The sequence below is a fragment of the Miniopterus natalensis genome, chromosome 5 (assembly GCF_054644295.1).
Source record: "Miniopterus natalensis isolate mMinNat1 chromosome 5, mMinNat1.hap1, whole genome shotgun sequence".
NCBI lineage: Eukaryota > Metazoa > Chordata > Mammalia > Chiroptera > Miniopteridae > Miniopterus > Miniopterus natalensis.
Genome location: NC_142085.1, coordinates 55,225,500 through 55,252,159, shown reverse-complemented (window position 1 = coordinate 55,252,159; position 26,660 = coordinate 55,225,500). Strand labels below are relative to the sequence as shown.

At 40.1% G+C, this 26,660-nt stretch overlaps 1 protein-coding gene across 1 annotated transcript in view; it reads right to left on the bottom strand.

Moving 5' to 3' along the window:
* Nucleotides 1-25,924, bottom strand: part of CRYBG1 (crystallin beta-gamma domain containing 1) — a 155,092-nt gene extending 129,168 nt beyond the window's left edge. The window contains exon 1 of the mRNA XM_016217516.2: nucleotides 25,647-25,924. Within this exon, the coding sequence (XP_016073002.2) occupies nucleotides 25,647-25,909 (263 nt within the window). The 5' untranslated portion in view covers nucleotides 25,910-25,924. The remainder of the gene's footprint in view (nucleotides 1-25,646) is intronic.
* Between the last annotated feature and the right edge of the window lie 736 nt (nucleotides 25,925-26,660).

The window sequence follows — 26,660 nt, the reverse complement described above, 5'->3', positions numbered from 1 at the left end:
GTTATAATCCCTTTCATATAAACTGTTCCAGAGAATAGAGAAAGAGGAAAAGCTTACCAATTAATTTTATCAGGTTCATGTATCCTTGATATCCAAAACAGACATGGGTTATAAAGTAAAGGTCTCAGTTATAGCCATAAAAATGCTAAATAAAATATTAGCAAAAGGAGTTGATCAATGTACAAAACATACAATATATCTTGCCAAGAAGAATTTACCCCAGAAATTCCAGCCTGGTTTAACATTAAACAAATTAATGTTGCTGTTAATAAAACATAGGAGAGTAACAGATTAAAGATGAAAAACTATATGGTTTTCTCAACATACACAGGAAAATCTCTTGATAGAATTCATTAACTATTCATGTCAAAATCCTCTAGCAAACTAAATAAAGAACAAAATTCTTGTTCAGAGAGGCAGACTGCCATGGGTTCCAAACACCTTTGCACGTCCTTTCTGAGCGTGCCAACCTCAAGGCCTTCACTAGCATGTCCTTGAGCCATTTCTGAAGCCAGTTACATTGTCAATCATGTGACAGCTAGTCACACAGGTCAAGGCAATCATAACACGACTGCAGCACAACTGCGTGCTCTGCCGGAGAAGCTGGCTTGTTCATTGCTTGATACAAAAGGTGCTGGGCCCTTTGCCTTGGGTCCCCAGCTGTGGGACACTGAGCCATCATCACATTGCACCACGGAGTTGGGGGTCAGGAGGACTGGTGTTGCCACGTTGAAGCTCAGGCTCTTCACTGGGCTGTGAATAATAAAGTATCTGGCTCGGATCCACTGAGTCCCGTTATCTGCTTTCAGCATCTATGGGGCTATGGCAAGACAACTGGCTTGCATCTCTTTTGGAGTCTTGTTATTTTTTGTAATTCACAATGAGGCTTGAGCTCTTGCCTGATAAAGAGTATCGAAACAAGCATACAACAAGCATTAGGCAGGAGTGAAATGTTAGAAAGAATCTCTCTAAAGCCAAGAATGAGATGAAGATGCCTTCTATCGCCATGGCTACTCATCCCTGAACTGCGGCTTCTAGCCGGTGCAAAAGATAAGAAAAAGAAACGTAGTATAAAAATCAGGATGAAAGAAACAAAGTTGTCGTTATTCATAGATTAAATGATTATCTAAGAAAATCCAAAGAAATCTACAAATTATCAGAAATAATAAGAAAGTTTATCATGGTTGTTTCATTTAAGATCCATGTATAAAAATCAGTAGTGTTCCTATATCCCAAAGACTCTAATTAGAGAATGTAAAAAAGTTTTAAATCCTAGTCACAACAAAAACTAAAGGTAGCTAGTTATTTTTTTAAAAGCTGGTCAAGGCCTTCAATTATAAAATTATAATCTGTCTTAGAGGACATGAATAAAGACCTAAGTAACTGAAGAGATGTAATTCTGAATGAGAATGATTCACATCATAAAGATGTCAATTTTCCTCTCAATTATTCTATAAATCCACAGCTTTCCTAATAAAGATGCCATTAGATCTTTTCAACAAACTCACCAAGCTGATCAATACTTCATAATGGACAAGCGAAAGGCCAAAAATAGCCAAAGCAATTTTGAGGAAGAATAAAAAGAATTCATATCGGGAAATATTAATAAATGTTATGACATTAAAAATTTTAAACTTCTATATTACACAAGAAATCATCAAAGTTAAACAATAACAACAAAAATGCCACAGTCTGAGAGGAGCTATTTAAAATACATAGAACAAGCAAAGAATTAGTATTCAGAATACAGAAAAAGCTCGATAAGGAAATTCAGTACAAAAATGGCCAAAAAAAATATGTGCATAATCCACAGAAGAGGAAATTTAAATAATCAATACACATAAAAAAGATATCAGCAGAAAAAGGTAGATTAAACTACATTAAAACTAAAAATGATGAACATGCTATTAAAACATGAGGACCAAATTCTTCAAACATTCCACATTCTTCAAAACAAAGAAAGGCTGAGAATTGATTCAGATCAAAGCAGACTAAAGACCTGTAACAGCCCGGCCGGGCGTGGCTCAGCGGTTGAGTGTAGACCTAGGATCCAGGTCATCAGGGTTCGGTTCCCGGTCAGGGCACATGCCCGCCCGGGTTACAAGCTGCAGCCGATCAACGACTCTCTCATCATTGATGTTTCTATCTCTCTCTCTCCCTCTCCTTTCCCCTCTCTGAAATCAATAAAGATATATTTAAAAAATAAATAAAGACTTGTAACAATCTATTGCTCTACCCACTCTGGCCAGGGAAGAAAATTGCTATAAAGGACATTATTAGTCAATGGACAAAATTATGGAAGGCGGAGTAGATAAAAGTATTGCATGTTATGTTAATTTTCCTTAAGTTGATCACTGTACAGGGATAATATGAGAAATGTCCAGAAAAATATGTATATACAGAGAGAATGATAAAGCGAATAAGGCCAAATGTTAACAACCGGTAAATCTGAGTAAAGGGTACATGAGAGTTCTCTGTACTATTTTTCTAACTTTTCTGTAAGTTTGAAAATATTTCCAAATGTGACCTCAAGTGCTTCTGCACTTTTCCTTTGAGATCTAGTGTTTTCAGAAAGAACACTTTAAAATGTGATTAATATCAATTTCAGAGGCATGCATTTAAAAACTGGAAACAACTCAAACATCCCCAGTGACACTATGATAAATAAAATAAACTATGAAGCAGTTGTGAAATGGGACATTTAACATCAATAATTATTGATATGCAAAATATGGATATCTCTCATAAATGTAATATTGAGTGAAAGAAGCCTGATACATACTGTATGATTCCAATGATATGAAGACAAAAACAGGAAAATTAATCCATGGTGAATAGAGGTCCGAAAAGTAATTCTTTTCATGATGGGGGAGGGGAGAGGATGGTGCACAAGAAAACCTTAAGGGGTGATGGCAAAGTACTGAATTTTTATCTGGGTTGTGGTTACATGGGTGTATACATATGTAAAAATTAATCAAACTCTACACTTAATATTTTATACTTTGCTCTGTGTAGGTTATACAATTAGAAAGGAAAGGAGGGGAGATGTGAAGGAACAGGGGAGAGGGGGAGGGGAGGGGAAAGGAGGAGAGAGCATGGAAAGATCAGATCTATTATATCATGCCACTACTTTAGACACTGTGATCTAATAAGGAAGCACCAAAGAATCTGTGGTAGTTTCTATAATATTTTCTGCTTTGTTACCAAGTCCCTAAAACCCAGTATTCCCAAACAGTAGAACATTTGTTCTTTGACAGGTCTGATCAGAACATTGTCTTCTTTATAGGTCCACCTTACAAATGACTCATCTGAATGCTATTTGTACTTGAGCAATAACAGACTTCATGGATAAAATTAATTAAACTGTTACCTAGACCTAGGAATTATTATTTTTAAAAAATGTATCTTTATTGTTGAAAGTATTATAAATGTCCTCTTTTTTTCCCATTGACCCCTTCTTCCCCGCACACACACCCTCATCCTGGGAATTATTTTTAATTAAAATCCATTAGAGCCAGGCCGGTGTGGCTCAGCGGTTGAGCATCGACCTGTGACGCAGGAGGTCATGGTTTGATTCCCAGTCAGGGCACATATCCTAGTTGGGGGCTTAATCCCCAGTAAGGGACCTACAGGAGGCAACCAATCAATGACACTCTCATCATTAATGTTTCTCTTCTCTCTCTCTCTCCTTCTCCCTTCCTCTCTCTGAAATCAATAAAGACATATTTCAAAAAAGAAAAATCATTTACAGACATAAGAATATAATAATTTCTTCAAAGATTTACTTTAAAATGTATGGTCTGCTAAAAAAGTGAGCACCTAAATTATTTTCATAGCTATTATGAAATAAAATTAATTTTAATATTAATGACAAGTTACAGCAGCTGAAAAAAGCCAAAAAAATATCACAATGAAACAGAAACCTAGCTCTCATTATAGGAGTCAATTAGACTAGAAAATTATGCAAAAATATAAAAAGTGATAAAAATATGCTTTAATATTATGTACACATATATTCATAAAAGTAAATACCAAAAAAGATTCAACTGCTTCTCTTGCATACAATAATACCCAGCTAACACATTTTGTATAAGTTACTTCAAATTCCTGCTCAAGAAAGAAAACTCATACTTCAACTCTGAAACAGAGATAATTACTAGTTTTCCTAAATATGACTTAAGAAGACAAATGAAGCCTGGCCGGTGTGGCTCAGCCGCTGAGGCTCAGCCGCTGAGCATCGACCTAGGATCCAGGAGATCGAGGTTCAATTCCAGGTCAGGGCACATGCCCGGGTAAGGGATCTCCAGTAAGGGGCCTGCAGGAGGCAGCCGATTAATGATTCATCATTAATGTTTCTATCTCTCTCTCTCCCTCTCTTCCTCTCTCTGAAGTCAACAAAGACATGTTTAAAAAAAAAAAAAGAACACAAATGAAAAAATTATGAGATCTCTCTTTTACCAGAATGCCAAGAATTTGGAAGTAATTGATTGGTTTATTTCATACTATAGTTTTTAAAGAATAAATGAATTTTGACAAAATTTGAAACACTATGGTTGCTAAAAAAAAAAAAAAAGAAAGAAAGAAAGAAACATTAAGTTGGAGTATAGGATTTAATTTTGTAAAATTATTAAATTATTCTTATTATCTTAAGAAAAGTATATTACCAATAAATACTCTCTGCCCACTTTAATTTTACCCCTGCGCGCTCACCAATATTAAAATGGGCAAAGGACATTCCACAAAAGAAGAAATACAAATAAATAGCCAATACACATATGAGGCCATTTCTACTTGCCCCGTAATCAAACAACTACAAATCACACAGCAAAAAGCAATTTTTAACTGAAAAAATTGGAATTGTTTTTTAAATTATAAAAGTTATAGATGAAACTATGAAAAAAGATATAGAGAAAGGAATTTTAATTCCAAATGCAACTTCAGTACTGAGCTGAGAATAAGCAGGTGAACAGAAATGCAAACTAAACTCTCACAATTTAGAAACTGGTGAAATTGATACCAGCTTTATGTCAGTGTTTATTTCCCAGCCTAGGTATTGTCTTTTAAAAAGTTAAGTACTAAATATTTCTAGCTATAATAATGGAGAATTTAAATTTTTTTAATGGATAAAACTGTAAGAAGTATTAATTTTTCTCTTACCTAATCACCTCTATGGCTATAACCCAAATACTATCTCTTACATGGTGGCATCTTACTCTAATTGTCAGGAGAGTATAAAAAAAAGAGATGACTTGAAAAGGAAACTTGCCAGTCGGAACCTATGAAGTAAAAAGTGTAAGTCATAGGCTATACATCAGATGGCATTTTTCTCAGCACACTGATGATTGGTACCAGAAATTGCTCTTCTGCTCTAGAATTAAAGTGTATTCCCCTTGTTAGGAGGCTTCTGCTTCAAATAAAACGATTTAATACACATAAAATATATTCAAGATATTTTTAAACCATAAGAGTCTTTGCTCTTAAATTGCTAATGACAGAGCTAGAAGCAGATAATTCAATTAAGCATTTCCCAACAATTCATGAAGAATGACTGCGCTGGGATGGAGGGAAAGGACAGGATGGAAAAGGGGATACAGTCTCCCCCTCCTTCCTCACATTTAAGCGCTGGGCAAAACCACTGAGAGCTCTTGCATTAGCCCCAAGATACTTTAGGACCCAGGAATATTTAGAGGTGCAAAGGTGGAGAGAGTGAGAATACCCATAAAGTGATTTTCAGACATCTGGGGAAGTTTTTCAGGGTCCACAGAAAAAAGCTCAGGTGATTTATTGCTGGGCCAGTGTGCAGGAGGGGCTTGAGTGTAACTTAGAAAAAGCTCTCATCGTGAACAGTCAGGTTCATGGTAGGATGATCTCATAACTTACTATCCAAACAAGGATCTTTTCAGAATAAAAATGGTGCTAGTAATAACTATGCTGGGACAACAGGTATAAATCAGGACACATGGCCATCCCACTAGTGCCCAGTCAGTGCCTGGCACCCCCACAGCTCAATAAACCTTTCCAGAGTGTCAGAGGAGGTAGGGCGCCTGTAGAGTCAGCTGTGAGCATAGAGGAAGGTAAGGTCACCCTGTGCCCCAGCCCCCATGAGGGAACTGAACCTCTTCCATCTCTCCTGCACTTGGAAGGCAGGTTTTCCTTCCTCTTTTTCCTTCCTCTCTCCTCTCTGTATTTTCTTTTTTTATAAAATCTGCCATTGAAACCAATTTTTTTTATTACTTTATTTATTTTTTAATCCTCACGTGAGGATATTTTTTCCATTGCTTTTCAGAGAGAGTGGGGGCGGGGGGAGAAACATCAATGTGAAAGAGACCATCGATTGACCAGGGCCGGGGATAGAGTCTGCGACCGAGGTACGTCCACGGGCTGACACTCTAACCACTGAGCCAAACCCACTAAGGCATTCTCTCTATATTTATATCAAAATATTTCTTTCTATGTAGAGCTCAAAGCATTTTGCAATTCTAATGATAATTAATCTCACTGTTTGTGAAATTCTGATTACACCACATGTTCTTTAAGTCCCTACAACTTCATATTGCCTCTTTATGAATTTGCACATCAATTCCTAGATTACACTGTATTGGCCCCCTGAAGAATTGCCTTAACTAAATTATGCTTCAAGTCAATATTAGGGGCCATCAGACACATCCTCAAGAAAATTGTTGTTTGGTCTATTTTAAGAAATTGTCGATAATGTTCTTTCTGAGCTCACAGAATTCTCTTTGTAAGGATACCCCAGAGACAATTCTGGTCTTAATAAAAAGAAGTGTTTAATTCTCCTGATGGGTCTATTTAGCTTAAGGATGGAACTGTATAACTTAGACCATTTCTCATTTTACTGAGAGTGTTAGAAAACTTAGCACTAAATCTGAGACCCTGTCATAGTCATGGCTAGGTCATTATGATCAGCAAGGTTAACCTTATTTCTTATTAACTTGGGTCCCACCTTTGTTTTTTCTTTGTTGTTTTACTATATTTGTGAATCATGCTACTTTGTCATATTTTACGTTCCCTGGTAAGCCCCGTGAAATCCTTACTAGATTAAGATACAGTCATGAGAATATGAAGGAAAAGGGAAGCAAGAAGGAAAAAGTAGAGCTATTGTCTCTAAATTCTATTTTTATTTTAATCGGTGTCAAAATCAACCGTTTCAAAACCCACCCTGTCTCAACTGTGTTTCCTCTAAAGAAGCGGAGAGGGCCCAGGTGCCCTGTGAGAGAGAGTCTCCTGGAAGGCCAGTGGGTCACAAGGAGTCTCTGCACCCTTATTTTGGGTCAGAGTTTGAGCTCATGTTATTTCCCATCCTAAACAAAGGTGATACTAACCACCCACCATAAGCAGGAAGTGCCCTGCAAGTTGTCTCCTCCTAGAGGTGATGTGCTGAGCTGAGCTACACACTTGCTCTCACCTGGTGCCTGCATGGCCAACATTGCACATCTTCAGCAAGACTTGCCTTGTTAGAAACACAGTTTATGAACAAGGAAGCATTTTTTCCCTCTGTGCAAGGCTGACTGGCCACATACAGGGATGAGAACCACAATTATGGCTTCCTTAATCCCGTGTACTAATCACGAAAACTCACCAACCCAGACAGTCATCAGCTTCTAGCTCTAAGCAGCGGTTGGAACACGTAGGAGACTGAATATGAAAAACTGAAGGAGGAAGTTAACTTGACAAATATGAATAATAGATGTGGAAATAAAGAAGTGATCAGAGGCAAAGTATGTGTGACAAACCTATAATACATTCATATCAGAGCCTGGTTAGCAGACCATTCATTTCAGAACTTTTCATGTGTTGTGTTTTGTGGTTTTTTTAGGATATAGAACCCAGCCTTTCAAAACTATTCTTATTATTCTAGCCTGCATAAATTTCATTTACATACATATATAAAAGGATGGAGGCTTTATACATCTGCTGTATTTGATTCTGTAGTAAATTATTACTTGTCAATAGGGGGGAAAAGGAGGACATCTGTAATACTTTCAACAATAAAGATAAATTTTTTAAAAATCATAAAATTCTGGTTCCATGATTAGGTCAAGTTGAATTTTCAACATCCTTTCCCAAAAAGTTAATCCAACTGCCCTCTTGATTTCTTATCTGCCTTTCATGGACAAGAAGACATAAGAAAATGATTATAGGATTTTTCATTAGCCCTATCTTGATATCAATAATTTAAGCAGACTACTTAATAGCAATATAGTCATGGAGACTTAATTATAATATTCTTTTGCAATGTGGCTAACTCAAGGACAATGACTCACCAGGTCATATTATTGTTAATAACACCTTTTTTTATAATTACAAGTACTTGATTATCAAAGATCTCCTGCTGGCTTCTGCATACCCCTAGTACAGAAACATTCCTAAAAACTTAACTTTTAATTTTGGCCTAAATATTAAAGTCTAAGTTATTATAAAATATGAAACATAAAGTTATATTTTTAACACATATTTTTTCACTGTATAAACAGCCATATGTAGAAAGATTGATTTTTAAAAGACAAATTTACCTAGAAAGCAATAAAGTTTTCACAACACTTTGGGTGATGCCAAAGGAACAAATATGTAATGCTCATGACAAACATTCTATTTCAAATCCCAGATGTTTCAAAACCAGTCAAGGATGCTGCTGACAGCTGGTTTGATTCTCCACAGAAACTGATAGAAAATTCTGCATCTCCTAACATGTTTTATAGCATATTCAAAAATTTGCTTTCTCTACCAAAAGAAGAATTTCTTGAAAATAAAATCTTACTCCCCACGGAGTTTCACCCTTTGCATCACAGAGTCCTCGTGGATACTACTCCCTTCGTGGATACTAGGTCTTAGGTGTGGCCCGCAATTAGGCCCTGTAGCTTTGACAACACTGACTGCACGTGTACTGTCAGCATGCCTTTGTGCAATGCCCATGGTCCACCTCCCAGATCTAAGGCTAATAGGCACTCAGGAGCCTGCCCCTCCCTGGCTGCTACATGTCATTGTGTTTAGAGATAGGAAATTGCTACAGCCAAGGAGGACTACTCACGCTTCCTGGTGTACTGCTTTAGGGTTCCTTAGCAGTGTTTCCTTCTAAAAGTGAATGCTTAGCCCAGCTGGCGTGGCTCAGTGGTTGAATGTCAACCTATGATCCAGGAGATCGAGGATTGATTCCCGATTAGGGCTCTATCCCCAGCAGAGTGTGTGTAGAAGGCAGCCGATCAATGACTCTCTCTCATCATTGATTTCTATCTCTCTCTCCCTCTCTCTTCCTCTCTCTCTGAAAATCAATAAAAATCTATAAAAGTAAATGCTTATCTACCTTCAGCTGGTGCCCCATACTACAGTAGTTTGGGTTGCTCTGCTCTGGCTGGGTTGCTGTAACCAGCTTATGGCAGGCACTGTAACTGCCCCTACCCCTCAGGATATAGTAGTCTGGGGCCAGTGGACTTCCAACCACCTGGCCAATAGTTCACAATGCCCCAGGGAGGAAGTGCCGGAGAAACTGTGCCCCGCAGGAGCAGTCCTCAGCCAGTGACTGGCAGAACCTGGAGTTCTGAGACTCCTATATCTTTCCCCCAGGGATGCCATAGCTCTGACTTCTACACTGACATTCGGGATTTCCCAGGGGATTAACCTCCATTTGCCAAAAGGAGAAACAAGTGTGATAATCCCCCCTTTATTGGCTGGCTTCTCTTTCCTGCTCACCTTGGTCACTCCCTACACATACTTTCTGATTCCATCTATATCTGAATCTTTGTCATGGAGTCTGCTTCTGGGAGAACCCACCTAAGACACCATCCCCTAGGGAACCTCCCTTCAGTAATACTATTTTTCGCCAGATATGGTTTTTAACAGTTAGAATTGGCTGGCATGTAAATGTGAGGGATCACATTTGTCTTAGTTTGTTAATGTTTTTCAGTCTCCTCAGTAGCAGGTTGGAATCTGCACACAAACAGAATATAAAATCTAGAAAAACAGGGATAAAGCTCACTTTATCCTTCCACTGGTTTTGTCCTAGTTAAGGAGACTGAGCTGCACAGATGACTTGATTAACCAACAGTAACACCGTCAGCCAATGGCTGAACCAGGAGCAGGACTTAGAGAGTTTGGCCACAAGCTCAAGATTGAAGGCACTATGCCTCAAATCTATAAAGAAAGCAGTATGCTTTCTTTACTAAAAGACATATTGTGACTACATAGAAGCCAGACATAGAAAACTTCTAAGTGTTCGTTATTTTCTGAATTTTTGTTATTAGTAAGGCCTGCTAGGCTACAAATAGGAGTGTCTTCAGATACCTCGGTTTAAATTCTATGATTCTTTGCTGAATTAGTAAAATGATGACCGAACATAAAGACACGGATGTATGTATCTCAAGAGAGTCCTCAGAACAGCATTTATGTGATTCACCCTTCATGCTGTGTCTAAATTAAATATGTAACTCTGGCCATTTCTTCTTCTTCCTATTGCAACTGTTCAGGACATACAAAGTTTTTACTCAGAGGGGTTAAGAACTCTATCCTTGCTATCCTACCTCATGACTTTCACAGCTCTCTACTTTTCACCAAGGGACATTCCTACTGAAAAGGGTGGACATAACTATGTATCTTCAGAACCAATTCAATTTCCATATGTATTAGGCATCGTTGTTTATTATATTTACACCCTGACCAACTTTCCTGAAAAAAATTATAAATTCAAATATGTGACCCAGGATTTAGTCAAGGACAAACCTTAGGGGGAAAGACCAAGATCACTCCTTCTACTATAAACGAGGAATCTAACTAGGCAGGCCCCAGGAAAGTCAAGTGGTTTTACTGAGTAACATAGCTAATAAGCAGAGATCCAAGTCTTCAGACGCCTCATTTAGTTCCTTCCCCAAATTGTTATTATTCATCTTCTTTCCTGAGTTTATCTACATTATTGGCACAAACATCCAAAGGCTGTGATGGAAACAGCTACACCTCCTGATTGCAGTCTCCTCCATGCTAGTAAACCATCAGACACACTTAGGTGGCAGTCCCTCGACCTTCTGATCTACCACCAAGCTTTGATGCCACTGGGGACTTGGATGCGGCCTCTCTGGGTTCCTCCCCCATACCCAAGCTCTGGCTTTGGGGCTCTGGAAACTCTTGAAAATTCAATCACAGACCTTTTCAAATCACAAGTTCCCAAAGAAAATTACTCTATTTTAAATTGTCCAGTACTTGAATTTCCTTTATGCTACTCAAATTTCCACCTAAGAAAAAAACTGAAGGTGCGTGTTTGGACCTGAATATGAGGAGCTCTGTCTGGTGGGGTAACAACTTCTGGGGCTTTGTGCCACTGAAGTTATACAAGTCAGAACAGTGTCTTTGGTTATCAAACTCCAAACATTAAAATGCCCTAGAGACATCTGTCTTTCAAAGGAGCATAAAGTAGGTTACGAGTCAAACTTCAGGATTCGACAGCCAGTCATTTGCTGCTATCAAAATTCCATTATTTTCTACAAGTAAAATTTTCTTAGAAATGTTATGTTAAAAATTGAATGTTCATCGCACATCAATGTTTCTCTCTCTTTCCACCCTCCCTCCCTCTCTCTACCTACTTCTCTCTCTAAAATCAATGAAAATATCCTTAGGTGAGGATTAAAAAATTTAATATTCATAATAATGTAATCTTTAACTAGAATGTAAAAGTCAATATCTTACTCAACTAATCAAATAAATATTTTTCAATTTTCTCTTTTACTTCAATATCATTTTGCTCCATGAACTTTACCCATGTTAAATTAAAAAAAGGAAAGAGGCCCCGCCATGCATGGCTCAGCAGTTGAGCATCGACCTAGGATCCAGGAGATCGGGGTTTGATTCCTGGTCAGGGCACATGCCCGGGGTTGTGGGCTCGATCCCCAGTAGGGGGCGTGTAGGAGGCAGCTGATCAATGATGACTCTCATCATTGATGTTTCTATCTCTTTCTCCCTTCCTCTCTCTGAAATAAATAAAGATGAATTTTAAAAAAGGGGGGGGGAAGAAGAAACGACATTGCAATAAATCAGTAAAGCTACAAAATACTTTTTTACTCTATCTATTCTCTTGGGATATTTGTGACGCTGGAGTGGAGAGAGCATTGGCTAAATTCTGGAGTCCTGGAATATAGTCCTAACTCTCATTAAACAACTTCATGCCCCAATTGCTTAATCTGCAGAATAGAGATGACCAAACCTAACTACCTCTCTGAATTACCTAGGAAGCCCACAGGAGCTTTCTCTGTGAAATATGTTGTGTTTATAAAAGAAAGGCAACCTGGTAGCAATAGCTGAGGAGGAACTATGAGCATGTCCGTCGAATTGCAACAATTCCCACAGGTACTTTGGTGGCGCAAGGCTGAGGTGAGTGGGAAGAACGCTGAGGAGGGGGCCATGCAGGGCAGCAGCGACAGGGTCCACAGAGCCCTCCACTTTCACCCTGTCACTCTGCAGAGGGACATGGACGGGAGAGCCCCACACCAGCTTCCGAGCAGAATTCCAGAGATGAGGGGGAATAAACAAAGAGGAGATTCCGATGGCATAACGATAGAGAAAACCTAATACTGCCATGTATCATTTCTGAAAAGACCTCAGGACAAGAAAATTTACCATGCTTCCAGAAAAGAAGTGGTGAGAACCAAGGGATGAGTCACGGGGTGACGGCGCATGCTCTGCTCCTGGCCTCACCGTTCTCGCGGTTCTCGGGACACGTTCACACACTGTTTCAAAGGAGCCTCTCAACTGCCTGGTTGGGGGCCAGGCAGGTTGTATCATCCCCATTTTATTGATGAATAAATTCCCTGAGGAGCAATGAGTTTAGATGATTTGCTCAAAGTCACCTAATTGGCAACTGAGAAATCTAGGATTAGAACCCAGACCCTCTCATTTCTATTTTCAGTAGGTTTTGTTTTTGTTTTTTCTTTTCTGTCATCATGGGTCCTTGGTAAATGGTAAGAAGTTCAGATATTGGATTTTAAGTGCATTATCCTTATTTTATACCTGTGGTATATACTCATAGTAATTCACTCTTCTAAGAGCATGAAATATAATCTGAATATCAGATCAACAAAGATACTTTCTAAAATAGATAAAATTTATTTTAAAAGAAATAAGAAAACAAGTACTAGGACTTTTGAGCAACCCAGCGAGTCCTTGGATAAGCCTCAATACTCTTATGTGAGCCAGGGATCCGGTCCATGATGACCCAGTAACCATGGAGTACATTATCATTTGATTTAAAATACCTGTGGGGTATTAACAGCCCCTAGTAAGTTTGCTGACTGCTTTGGCATTTATTCTGAAGTTTTATAGACTGAGATTTAGAACTGAAGCAACAGCAAATGAAGTTAACTGTTTGCTACATGTTTGGTTTTTCATTTAAAGACGAAGAAAGTTATCACTCATACATAGAGGAATGCAGAAAACATGGTACCCATTCAGCTCACAAAATCGTGAGTGTGCTTTCTACAAAGACCAGGTCGTGAGCACACATGATGATGAAGAAGGAATATACAAATGGGTTTAGAGGACTGTATATAGGAATATGCTAACTGCCAAGAACAGAAGGAAAAACATACAGGCTGAGACACAAAAATCCCAGAATGAAAAGGGAACTGAAACAACCGAACCAACAATATCCAAATGAAACAAGAGAACTGGGAACATTTGGCAGCTAAAGTATCCTCCTTATCTCTTAAGTAGAGGTGTCTCACACAGTGAGTGCATGGAAGAATTTATTGCTCCCTTCTCTCTGTTCCAATAGCAATTTGCTTGTATCTCAATGGGAGTACTTTAATCTATCTCCATTTTCCACTAACACCAGCTCAGACCTGACCTAATTTAACTCCCCCACACAATTCTGCAGTACAAAGGCTCAAACATAAAATACAATAAAAAGAGCACCCGACTTAGATTTAGATGATGTCAGTCAGAATCCCAAAAGGAAACATGGCACACACAAAAAAGATGATTGAAAAGTGTTTAAAGAACTGACTACTATTTACAAGATGTGAGCAGGTAAATAGAGAAAATCAATGAGGAATGATAGAGCAGCCCAGGGGCCCCGATAGCAGGAAGCCACTACTACCACTGAAACGGAGGCAAGGGGAGGGAATAAGTGCTGGAATTGGCAAGATCTGAGCTATAGAAGAGATTCACCCATCAGAGTCTGTGGTCTTCAGTGGAGCAATAAAACCACTACCACATTCCAGCATGACCTCCCACTCCTGTCCTCTCCTCTATTATCTCCCATTGGCTAAACCTAACCAGAAACTAGAGGGCAGAGAGCTTGGTCCATGCAGTCTGTAAATACAGCTCCTAGAGCACAGAGGAGGGTAGAGAGTGGATCTGGAGGGGCAAATAGAGATATCCAGAGACTGAGGCTTCACACAGAGATGTTCACTGCAGCATTACTTATAATGAAAAATTAGAAGGAACCTAAGTGTCCAATACTGAATAAGAAAATTATTTTATATATTTTAATGAAGTGAGAAAATGCTTGTGATATAATGTTAAGTGAAACAGGATACAAAAGGCTCTAATTTGCTGCCCTGGCCAGGTAGCCCAGTTGGTTGGAGCATCGTCCCACACACTGAAAAAACAAAAGTTTGCGGTTCAATTCCTGGTCAGGGAGCATACCTAGGTTGTGGATTTGATCCCTGGTCGGGGCATGTATGGGAGGCAACCATCTGATGTTTCTCTCTCACATAGATCTCTCCCCCCCCCCTTTTCTCTCTCTTTCTAAAAATGAATTACAACATATCTTTGGGTGAAGGTTAAAAAAAAATTCCAGGCATAGTCTGGATTTTTCTCTCTCCCTCATTCCCACTTTACTGACCTCGTAAACACATGCTTAATTTACCAAGTAAGTAATTTGACACATAGGTAAGTAAAGTACTTAGTGCTAGAATGTATGTGTGTGTATATACATAGATACGAGACATATCTGTAAAGATATAAATATAATCATCAATTTAGAGACTTTATATACATATACAAACAAAGTCTAGTGTTCTTTGGAATTCCTTCATCAGTAACAGTGTTAAAAGCCCTCAACAATGACCAAGTCCCTGTCCCCTGTATCTCTCAGCCTCTATCTTGTACATGGTGGAATATTTCTTCTTCTTCCTTATTATAACAGTACGTATGGAAACTTCTCAATATTTTAATGGTGAATATTGCAGTTCCTCCAGACGACGGGATAGTGTGACTTAGTTTCCCAACAATAGGACTTGAACTGTTTTGCCAGCCCACACCCCGGGTCTCACACACAGCAGGTGTCCATACATGTTTGTTCAATAAATGAATGACTCTAGAGCAGTTTCACTCTCACATTCACTTACCTTCCTGAGAGTGGTAGACAGTAACTGAAGACCGCATTTCATAGAAATTTATGAGTATTCTTAAATGTAATTTATTAAATCTCTCAAATACATAGAAGTGAAAATAAAATTCAATTTTGAGAGAAATGGGCACTAAAAGCAAACTTACTAGCTCCTATAAAGACAAAGATCATTTAAGGGGTTTTCATAATTCTTTCACATCCAACTCTCTAGATCCCATTTTTCAAGTCAACAATGTCTCCTATAAACCTAAAGTATTGGTCACCAGCATTCTTTCCTCTTTCAGGGCTGTGATTAATCTTTATGCAGAGTGAAAATCCGTCACATTTTTCACCCTAGATTCCTTTGCATACTCTGTGAATCATCCCAGCAGCAGGGAGTAAGACTGTGTGGCTTTTTAGAGTAGACTGGAATCAGGTGTAACGAGTTTAGTTAACCCTTTACAGACTGAGTCACTGATTCCCAGCAGAATGATCTCAAGTCAAGAATTCCCAGGAAAGCAAGGTGCCTCATGGACTTCCCTACGCACACAAATTCTTCGTTCCTGCATACTCTCCTTCTCTACAACGGGCTGAGGTGGGGTGCAGATAATCAAAAAGGAGAAATGCTTCCTTCCTGGCTTTTGAGAGGGTGATCGCTCTGAGAGTAAACGGATGAACACATTTCTATTGGATGTGTCTAATCTTTAGCCAGCTACCTCCCACACACACTCTACCAATGGTTCATTCAGTGACCTTCAGTTTTCCATTGGTGCAGTGAAATATTATGAGCCTTGGGGTCAGAAAGACCTGGGTTTAAATACTGCTCCGTCATTTATTCACTAAATCAGCTTGAACAAGCTACTTTCAGGTTGTGTTCTCTCAAATGCAAATATGGGGAATGCAGAGCTCTATGAAGATTAGCTCTAACAGAGCTATTATTGTGAGGATTAAATGAGACATGCCAAATGTGAAAGCAACTGTCACATACTAGGTACTAGACAATTGTCCATAGCCCTTATCCTATGTATTCTTGACAAAAGTTTATGTTAACCTATAGGAGAGATTAGGATTACCCGGCTGAAAAGAGTCCTCCCCCTCCATTTCCCCACACCACATCCATTTTTCTTAGGAATCTTACCCAAGCCCGACAAACTGGCTGTCACTTTTGCTGTTTGTTGATTAGCTATCGAGGGGCATGAAGATAAAAAATGGCACTCCTTTCTATGTAACATCCCTGGCTTTGTAAATTTGTAAAATCATAACCAGGGTATGATTACACACACACACACACACACACACACACACACGTACACACACAGGCAGCCAGGAATCCAGTAGTGAGCAAGGAAGGTGACACATCAGTTCCCGGGGAGCTTCTCCTCGGGAAGAAAACCCATGATGACGAAGGAGATGAATTCTTCCTGTATCTTCCACAATGACCACCTAGGCCCAAGACTAGTTGTCCCCTGATGGACATAAAAGAGAGGTTTTAAAAAAAGTGAAATCATAGGGGAGGGTATAATTAAATGCCAACAATGCACTAGCTACTAAGACCTCTGGGTCAAAGTGCTTGAAACTTCTCACAGGGTGAGATTAGGACAATCGCAAGATGCAAATTGGAAAAAGTCAGAACTTGGAACAAATGCCAGACATTCAGTCGTACTTGGCTTTTCTCTTGAAAGAAATCCAAAATCTGGTTTTAGACTAGCTTGTTTAGACGTGTTTACCGATTCATCTGGAGAATACCAAGGCTTTTGTTTCCATCCACAGTATGCTCCGATGAAGGGCTCCAGATCGATATCTGAGGCTACTCCAGACACAATTGTTTTGGGTAGACTAAATACTAAAAGGAAATCGTTTTGTAATCCCGCCTTGGAGCAACTATATTTCCTTGTTTTGCAGATAAAAATCCTTAGTTCATGGGAGCTAACCATCGGAGAAGCAAGCCAACGTATGCAGTACAGTAGAGCCAAGAATGGCTGGCAAGGCCTGAGGGAACCTCCACTGCACAGGTTTGAAAAGGGCCAGCTCTAAGGTCTGCACATGGCACTCATGATAAAGGAAACACTGTATTTCAATGTGAATGTCAACGTTGTGCTTCGATGTCATATCTTTTTCAAACAGCAGATACAAAAACAACTAAGCTGTGCTTTCATAGGATATTTATGAATCTATCAGTATTATAAAAACATTTAAATCATAGATAAAATATATTACATGTCATAGCCCCAGCATTACTTCAAACCCCATAAAGGGAGTTTTTACATGGGTACAATATGGATACACTCTTTAATTATAAAGTGTATATATGACATTTTGTTATAAAATAGGGCATGTGCAAGCTTTATAATTTTTTTGAAAACATGAATTAAGTTATTTTAAAGTGGTTTTTTGTTTGTTTGTTTTTAGTTAGTAGGTGATGTACTAATTAAGCAGAAACTCTGAAAGCATTCAATATGTTGTAACCAGACTACAGTGTAGATACCGGCTGAATACTAGAAACTCAGTCATGGGATCAGACAGTCTCATAGTTGTTGGTTTATGAAACTAGAGGAAGATTTTCAGGGGACTAGTCATCAGGAAGTTATATGAGTCAGTTGGGCTCCTGTCAAAGGTGGGTAGAGGCCAGGAATGGAGAGGTACAGTGTATAATCCAAGAGAACCCAAAAGAACAGCTGACCGGAAACCAGAAAACCTGAGTTTTGGTCCTGCTTCCTCCATCTGCATTGCCTTCACTGGAATTCAGTTTCCTTATCTATAGGATGAGGGTGTGGGCTTACTGTACAGAGTCATCTGAGCCCCAAGTAGGATAAAATATCAGCAATGGTTTATAATCCTTGAAGTGTAAGGTTAACGTAAGGTGCAACTTGTATTTGTTGCCAGGGAATTGTCAATGGTAAATCAGGAAGGAAAACTAAAAGATTCAAGCAGCAGGGCTTCTAAAGACTTAAAGTTAGAGCTGCTCCTAGCCAGAGCAGAAATTATAAATTTTGAGGGCCACCTATCTGGCCACTTATCTTTGACCCTGCATTCTGCTGCCTGAGCCAAGACCGCGGGAGAGGAAGGAGGGTGTACAAACTAGGCCCACCTCTGGATATGCTGCTTCCTGACAAAGCTTGAGCAGAGGCCCCGAATTCGGGATCTATACACAGTACTTCTATATATAACATACACTGTAGAATTTCTGCTTTAAAACTAATTTCTTTCTTCCAAGATTTTAATGTGCTTATAGTCCTATGAATTTACATATTTTCTCTCCACTACTTAATATAGAAATTGTCCAGTACCAAAAATTAATTTGATTTTCTCTATATATCATAATTTCTGCCTGTCAAATCTAGAGCCTAAATATACTTAATGTGGGAATATAAAGAAGGCAGATTAACCACAGTGATGTCAATTTTCAGTGATTAACCACAGGACTCAAGACCACCAGTGGGGAATCCCAGCCCTGGCCCTTATGAACTCTGGGATGTTGGTCAAATTACCATACCTCTATGCCTCATTTTCCTCAAAGTTGGGATAACAATAGTACTTATCTCACAGGGATGTTATGAATTAACTGCAGTGAGTTAATTTTATAAAGCACTTAGAACGGTGTCTGATACAGTACCTGTTAAGTAAACTGCATCTTTCAATCAAATCTTGATGGAAAACAATGTTTTCATAGACATAGTCAGAAGTTCTTATAAACTAAATGCATCCTCATATCTTATTTATAGCACATATTATTTTGCCTCTTGACCTCAATTACAAGATACGAACTATCCAGCCAGAAAATTAAAAAAAAATCAAAACAAAATAAAAAATATATATATTTTATATATATTTATGTGTGTGTGTGTGTGTATATATATATATATATATATATATATATATATATATGAGCTTATACTACTGTTTATTTACTACTTTGAAGAAGAAAAAAAGAGGTAAATTTTGCATGGTGTCTTTGTGTAACTTATGGCCAGATCTCATGTTTGGGCTATTGAGATGATCTTCAGGATGCCATAACCCTAACTTCTCATAAATGAGGCTCAGCTAGTGTCACTGGCTTGAAACGGCACAAAGCAAGAATAAATACAGCCAGCAGCCAACTCTTTTCACCACAGAATATTATGCCAAGCCTAACAACAACTTACTTTTACTCACTTAATTGCCATCTATGGGAAGGTAAAAAACAAAAGGCACTTGTTACCTCTGTTTCATTTTTCTGTGTTAGCTACAGGTTCAACCTGAACTCACGTTGTCTATAACTTGCTGGTGAGAGAAGCTGGGGACACCACGAGTGAACTTTGAATTCTCTGTCTCACTTGTATGTCCCAGGGGTCTCCTGACATTTTGTCAAAATAGTCCCTTGTTAGGAAGGGTTTCTGTCATTGCTTCACTTCCAGTGAACAGGCCAACCCAGGAGATGCACTGTGCTGTAAAGACAGCACTAAGCAAGTGTTCATTCTCTAGAATGGAGACTTCTCATAAATCTGAGTCCACAGAGGGAACTATCAACGAGCTAATGAGGCTCATAAAGGGAGCTACAAATGAGCTAATGAGACTCTTAAACTGACTGGCTTTTCTGGCCAAACTCCCCACAAGTATCAGACATTCATATATACTTTCCCTTGAAAACTCACTTCAGGACAAGATATTGAATTCGCATTCCAATCCTCTGTGGGGTAAAAGCCCAGAATTCATTTTTCTAAAGTGAATATATGGAAAGACACCTGTTGGGTGTGCCATACAATTTGGTATGAAACTAAAAATAGTTGTTTTTAAACAACCTTACTTTGAGAACATAGGTGATGCTGGAGTCTCCTTGACACAGACTCCAGAACCATTTTGACAAAGATTGAGTAGATACCAAGTAAGCCATGTATCCAAAATAACAACCCTCTTCGGATCTTTAAATCTATTTAAGGAAAGTCAAGAATCGCCCTTTTTAAGTCTATAATTGTAGAGTGTCAACATCATGTTTACCTGTCATCTCAGCCAAGGTTTTCAAACCAGTGTGTCACATTCCAAGCACAGTGCTTATTCCTAGGTGCCAAAATATGACAAAAGAATGAAATAATATAATCTCAGGCTTTGGCTATTTTAAGGAACTGAAGAAAATTACTTATGCATAATCTTGAGTAAATGATTCTTTTTATTTGTCTTAAGTGCCACTGTGAAAATACAAGTTTCCATGATTTTCCTTTTGGTCCAGTATTGGGTATAGTTTAAGGTGATCAGAACCTCAAGAAGACCTGGAGCCTTTGGTGATGTCCACATTAGAGAGTAAAATTTCTCATTAATTAGTCAACATGAGTAAAGCTTCTTAATGAGAGAAAAAAATGTTCTGCTTCTTCAGGATAATCCTCCTGACCTCAGTGTATTTGATTAAATTCTCTATTTCTGCACCTAATGCATCATATGCTACTTTATTCATCTTTATCCATAAGCCCCATCCTCCGCTGGACTACAAGCTGCCTAGGGATTACCTCTGATTTCATTGTTCTATTTCCCAGTGCCTGATACAGAATATGTGCTCAGTAAGTGTTTGTTGAACATAAAAAACTTCTCTTAAAAACTTGACTGATGCCCTGGCTGGTGTGGCTCAGTTGGTTGGAGCATCACCCCGTATGCCAGAAGGTGGTGGGCTCAATTCCGGTCAGGGCACATACCCAGGTTGCGGGTTTGATCCGTCGTCAAGGTAAGTATGGGAGGCAACTGATCGATGTTTCTCTCTCACATAAATCTCTCTCTCTCTCTCTCCCCCCTTCCTCTGTCTCTAAAGCCAATTAAAAAATAACTTAAATTTTTAAAAATTATTTCAATAAGATACATTGTACCATAGAATGATCTATCATTAATCCTAGAAAAGCATTTCCATAGGTCAGTTGAATTGCTTTTCATGAACAGGATCTCTAAATCTTCTAAATAATAAGTTAACAGGAAATGGAGGTTAAGCAGTTATTTGATAAAATGTTTCAAGGTAGGCAGAAATGCACACTTCAAATAATCTTCTCACCAGACATGATTTTTTATTAATTAATCACTTTTTTCTACATGGATATTCCTGAAACACAACTGATCTCTTAGGTAAACTCAAATTTTAGGACAGATATGTGTTTTTAATGTTCATAGTAAAATGGGTATTTTGAATGAACATTAGGAATTAGAAAATGAATTTCAATAGTTAATATCTTTGCTACATTGCTTTAATCATTGCCGAATAATAAAGCAGTGATCACTGTATCACCCTTACAAATAAGATTTAAAATTGAATGATAATGAAGGGAAAAGTGAAGCCAAGCCCAGAAGTTCCACAAAAAATCTCCAAAAGCATTTACATCGCTTGCATATGGACTACAGAGACTATGGCTAAAAGCAGAGGGTAAAGTGATACAATGACAGAGATAAGTGGCAAAGAACTGTCCGACTCTAAACTTAGGCTCCAAAATCATTTCAAGGGTTTCTCTAGCTTCAAGTACAAAGTTTATGTTTGGCTTCCTAAGACAGATGTATCAAGATGCATAACGGCCACCCTCTATAGACTAACATGCACATCCAGACACTCAAAGGTACTTCAAGGCTGGACAGACCTGAGTACAACTTCTTCTGGGCTTCTGAAGTAGTTTAACTCCACTTACAAAGTAAAAACGTATTTATTAATGCTACCACTGTTACTGTGACAACAACGGCAATTACCGCTATCACTGCCACTGTTACTACTGCTTCCACCTGCTTCTGGCTGGGCCCTGTGCCAGATGTTTTACACAGGTAATATCAAATCCTCATAGAGAAATGCAACTGCTTCTATTTTACAGGTGAGAAAACTAAGCTAAAGACTGAGGCTTAACAAAACTTAACCAAATGGCAGAGGCAGATTTCAAACTGCCTGTCCAACGCCACAGGCTATGAGTGATTTTTATCTTCTCAGGCCCACCCACCACTTGAGTTTGGCTCTCCCTCAGAAAGCATTAATGCTTACTTCTAGGTTTGGGGGTTCAAGTCAGTTCCAAGGCAATCATTTCTAATGTATTGCATTGACCTTTGGCTAAGTGCTCATTTCTAATCAAAACAACACTGGCTGCCTTAATTAGGGAAAATAAAAAGGAAGTACCATTTCCATCATATAGCAGAAAATAAACAATAAAAGTACTGCTCAAAAGGAGGTATAGGCAAGATACTAACAAGAAAAAAGAGAAACAACTCTCATTTCCTGAATGCTTACAATATTCCAGTCACTGTTTTGAGTACTTGACATGCATTAACCTGTTTATTTTCATAACAACCTCTTATTATACCCCTTTTGTGGATGTGAAAACTGAGGTACAAAAAGGTTAATAACTTGCCCAGGATGACATGGCTAAGTATCACCATAAGTAGAAGAACAAGGACTTAAACCCAGATAAAGAAACCACGCTCTGAATAAACTGTTTACAAAATAGAATATAATTCAAAACCCAATAAATGGTAGTGCTGCTAATGGCTACCAAGGAAAGTCTGGCAGCAGCTCACCATGCCCTTTCCACACACGCCACTGGGCCCTTTGATGGCAAGAGATCAATGGACTAGATAAGACATGGGGCTGACCCAGGAGGGCAATGGCTCTATTTCTATGAAAAACAACATATCAACATGTTTACCAAAACCAAGCAGAAGAAAGCCTTTAAGGGTGAATTTTAGGAAGAGAGTCAGCCATATTCAAGTTATTTTATGTAAAGAAAGAAAGAGTCATCATTGATTTTTAGAACATCCACACTAAAAGCCACAAATATTTGCAGACTACAGAAATCTGACATCAATACACTTTGAACCATCATTGGAGTGGTAAGCTCTTCTAGGAAGAAAAACATTTTTCCCCCCACCTAACCCTGTTTTTTCCATTTCTTCCATTAGATCTTTGCATTTATAATAACGATGCTGATGATGGTTTTACATTTACTGAGTTTCTACTTTGTGCCCAGAAGTGTGATAGAAGTTTTGCATTTAATAACATAAACATTCATATGAAATTTCAGCCCTACAGAGTCATTACTACTACTTTCTCCATTTTCCAGTGGAAGAAATTGAGACTCAGAAAGATGAAGAAAGAAGAAACTTGCCCAAGGTCATACAGCCATTTAATTTTTGTTTGATCTAAAAGCCATAATATGCCCTGGCTGGTATGGCTCAGTTGATCTGGTGTCATCCCGGGCACCAGAAGGTTGCTGGTTTGATTCCTGGTCAGGGTTCATGCTTGGGTTGTGGGCTCAATCCCTGATGGGGGCATGCAGGAGGCAGCCGGTCAAGGTTAGAATGCTCTGACCTTGATGTTTCTCTCTCTCTCCCCTTCTCCCTTCCTTTCTCTTAAAAAAAAAAATCAATAGAAACTATTATTTAAAAGCTCGTAATATTAATTGTATACATTCAGAAAATATGTGTGGCCACCTGACTGTCCCATCCTTGTGTAGAAACAAAGGCCACAGTAAGCTCTGCACCTTCTAGCCAAGTTCTACCACCTCCAAGTCCTGCACAGAAATGAAAGGAGCCACACTGGCCAAAGACTGACCAGAAACCTCAGTGCACTTTGACTACTTTCTTTAGACTAGAAGCAGTTATACTCCCTCATAAAAATGATCTAACTAGAAAAGTATCCCAAAGACAGACCCGTATGTTTAATTTTCAGAACATTGCTAGTACAAAGTTCATCATAGTACTGAAGGAAAGAAAAGAGTACTTCAAGACAGAACTAAAATACAAGAGGCTCGAGGAGAGAAACAAAAGCTCCTACTTTAAGTTTTAGTCTAAAGGGTATTTGCATTTGAATAAACTGTCCATAGCTGTGAATGATTACATTTTGATAGCCAGGAAATGATGGGACTAGGTCAGATAAGAACAACCGCTACAGAAATGTTTAAAATATTTACTGAGGTAGTAGGAAAAATACTTCAAAAGTTGAGTACATCTTTATTAAGCAACGTATTTTGTTAGAAATTTCAATTCGTAATTAAGCACAGTAAGTCTTCGAATAGATAAAAATATGTTCTATTACAACCGGTTACTACTGTGGATGATAAAATGTGAGAAGAAATAAAATGCCTTCTCTTTTAATACTCTTCTCCCTACCCCCTCACACACACTCAGGCCTCCCTGAACCGCTTGTGCTTCTCGGGAAGTACCTTAACTCTTCCCAGTGTTGGTGGTGCTCAAAATGCAACCTCTGCCTGGAACTCCTTGCTTCTCCCCTCTTCCAATTGGACTAAGCCACTTCAGCCATCTCCACCAGGAAGCCTTCATGGATTCCTTCCTCAATGCTAACATCTATTAAAGCATTTATCCCACCGCTTGTTTTTTGGTCTCCACAAGAGACCAAGAATTCTTTGATGACAGAGACCACTCTTATTGTTTTTTATATCCCAGCACTTAGTTAAGGCAGTCAATAAAATTTATACTAAATGAATGAAAATATACTGCAAAATTAGGACTTTTTTAGAAATAAAAGGAAAAAGTGTCTAAAATGCACGTCTTGCAGAATTTTATTCTGGTCTTCACTGTTTATAAGGGCGTGTTTTAAAAACACACGCAGAAGGAGTTACTTAGCTACCCTTCATTTAAAAAATATCTTATACCTCCAAACCACATAGATACACTGTTACTTCAAACTGATTATTGTTCAACAAATGTATCAATTCAGATAGTATAACTGAATAATTACACATACAGAATAAAGGCACCACAAAATTATGATAAAAATTTAAAAAGCACAATGACAATTACACTTTGACTAGGTGCTGCCTCGTTCTGCCACTGATTCCTATAGGGACAAGCCATTTACCCTTCGGCCTCTACCCATAAAATGGGGGCAACCGTCACGGCCCCTTCTCCCTTCAGGTCCTGTGGGACAGCGGGGTGCGCCGTAAGAGCGGGGTCTGCGCAGCGAAGGCTCCGTTCCCGACCGCGTTGTACAGCCCCCGGGGGAGCCCTGCGCAGCTCGTCGCGGGAACGAGCCTTCGCTGTCCGGCCTCCTCCGCAGGTCGGGGGTGCGGATCCTTGTGCAAGTTCGTCGACAGCCAAACAGAGCCCGCGTCCGGGGGCCCAAGTTTTCCTCGCGGGGGCTTGGTCTGAACCAGAAACCGCGAGCAACCCGGTCACCCGCAGGGGCCGCGCCCGCGCCCCTCTGGACCCCGTTACCCTCCTGCCAGGAGAACAGGCTCCCGGGCTTCCCTTTGCTCCCCTGGGTGGGGTGGAGCGAGGCCGACGGCGGGGGACGCGAGGGTCGGCGTAGCCGGAGCAGGGAGCGGGGAAGGGGAGCACGGGAGGGGCGACTGGGGGGCCCGGTCGAGGAGCTTACCTGGCCTCGCCGAAGGGCGCCGGGGGCGGGTGCGGAACGAACACCCCACAGTCAGACGGCGGGTGCGGAACGAACACCCCACAGCCAGACGGCGGAGGCTGCTGCTTCTTCTTGGGGCGCCAGATATGGAAAGGGGTGTGCTTCTTGGAGGTCCTGGACGGGCTGGACTCCCCGGGGTCGCCCTGAGGCGGCAGCGACAGTGGCATCTTCTCGCCTGCCCGCTCCGCCCGCTGCTCCGCCGCCCGGCCCTTGTGGAAGAACATACCTGGGCTCCAGCCCGCTGCCTTTACCTGCGCGCCGGCGGTCCCCGCCCCCTGGCAGGGAGGTGAGAGGACCCGGGGAGAGCCGAGGAGCGCCCGGCAGCGCGAGCCCTCCGAGCCCAGGCGGCGGCGCGCCCGCAGCACAGCGCCCCTGCGTGGCGAGGGCGCGCGGCGCCCGCGCAGGTGAGGCGCGCGTCGGGAGCCCCAGGTGCGGCCCAGGCAGTTCCCGCGTCGGGGAGCGCGGCGGCTGCGGGACAGCGACACCTCCTGGCATCCTTGGGAACTGCGTCTCCTGGCGCTGCATTGCCCTCCTCCGGTCTGGGACCCAGAGGGGGACCGATTTCAACATCTCCGGTGCACGTGCCGTCTGCCGCCGGCGGAGTTGTTGACCGCTTGCGACCTGTGCCAGGGTGGAAGGATAAGTGGTTTAGCCATGAGTCCCGCCTGAAGAAGGATGGGAGAGGCTCATCCCATGGACGGGCCGCCCCGCAATTAGGACTATTCCCCTCTGGCCTTTGGGTGGCTTGGGCAATATCATGCTGGGTGGCTTCCGTTTCTGTTTGTAAACATGGGTGCCAGCTTCTCATCTCTCCCTTGAAGAGTCTAAATAATTAATTTGTACTTACATCTCATAAAGCACAAAAGGATAAAAAACAGAAGGTAATTAGGCATATTCCCCAGTTCCCAAAGGACTTAATAGGTCCCTCAGAATGAATTAAATGCCAGTCCCACAAGGTTCTCATCATCTGCTTTA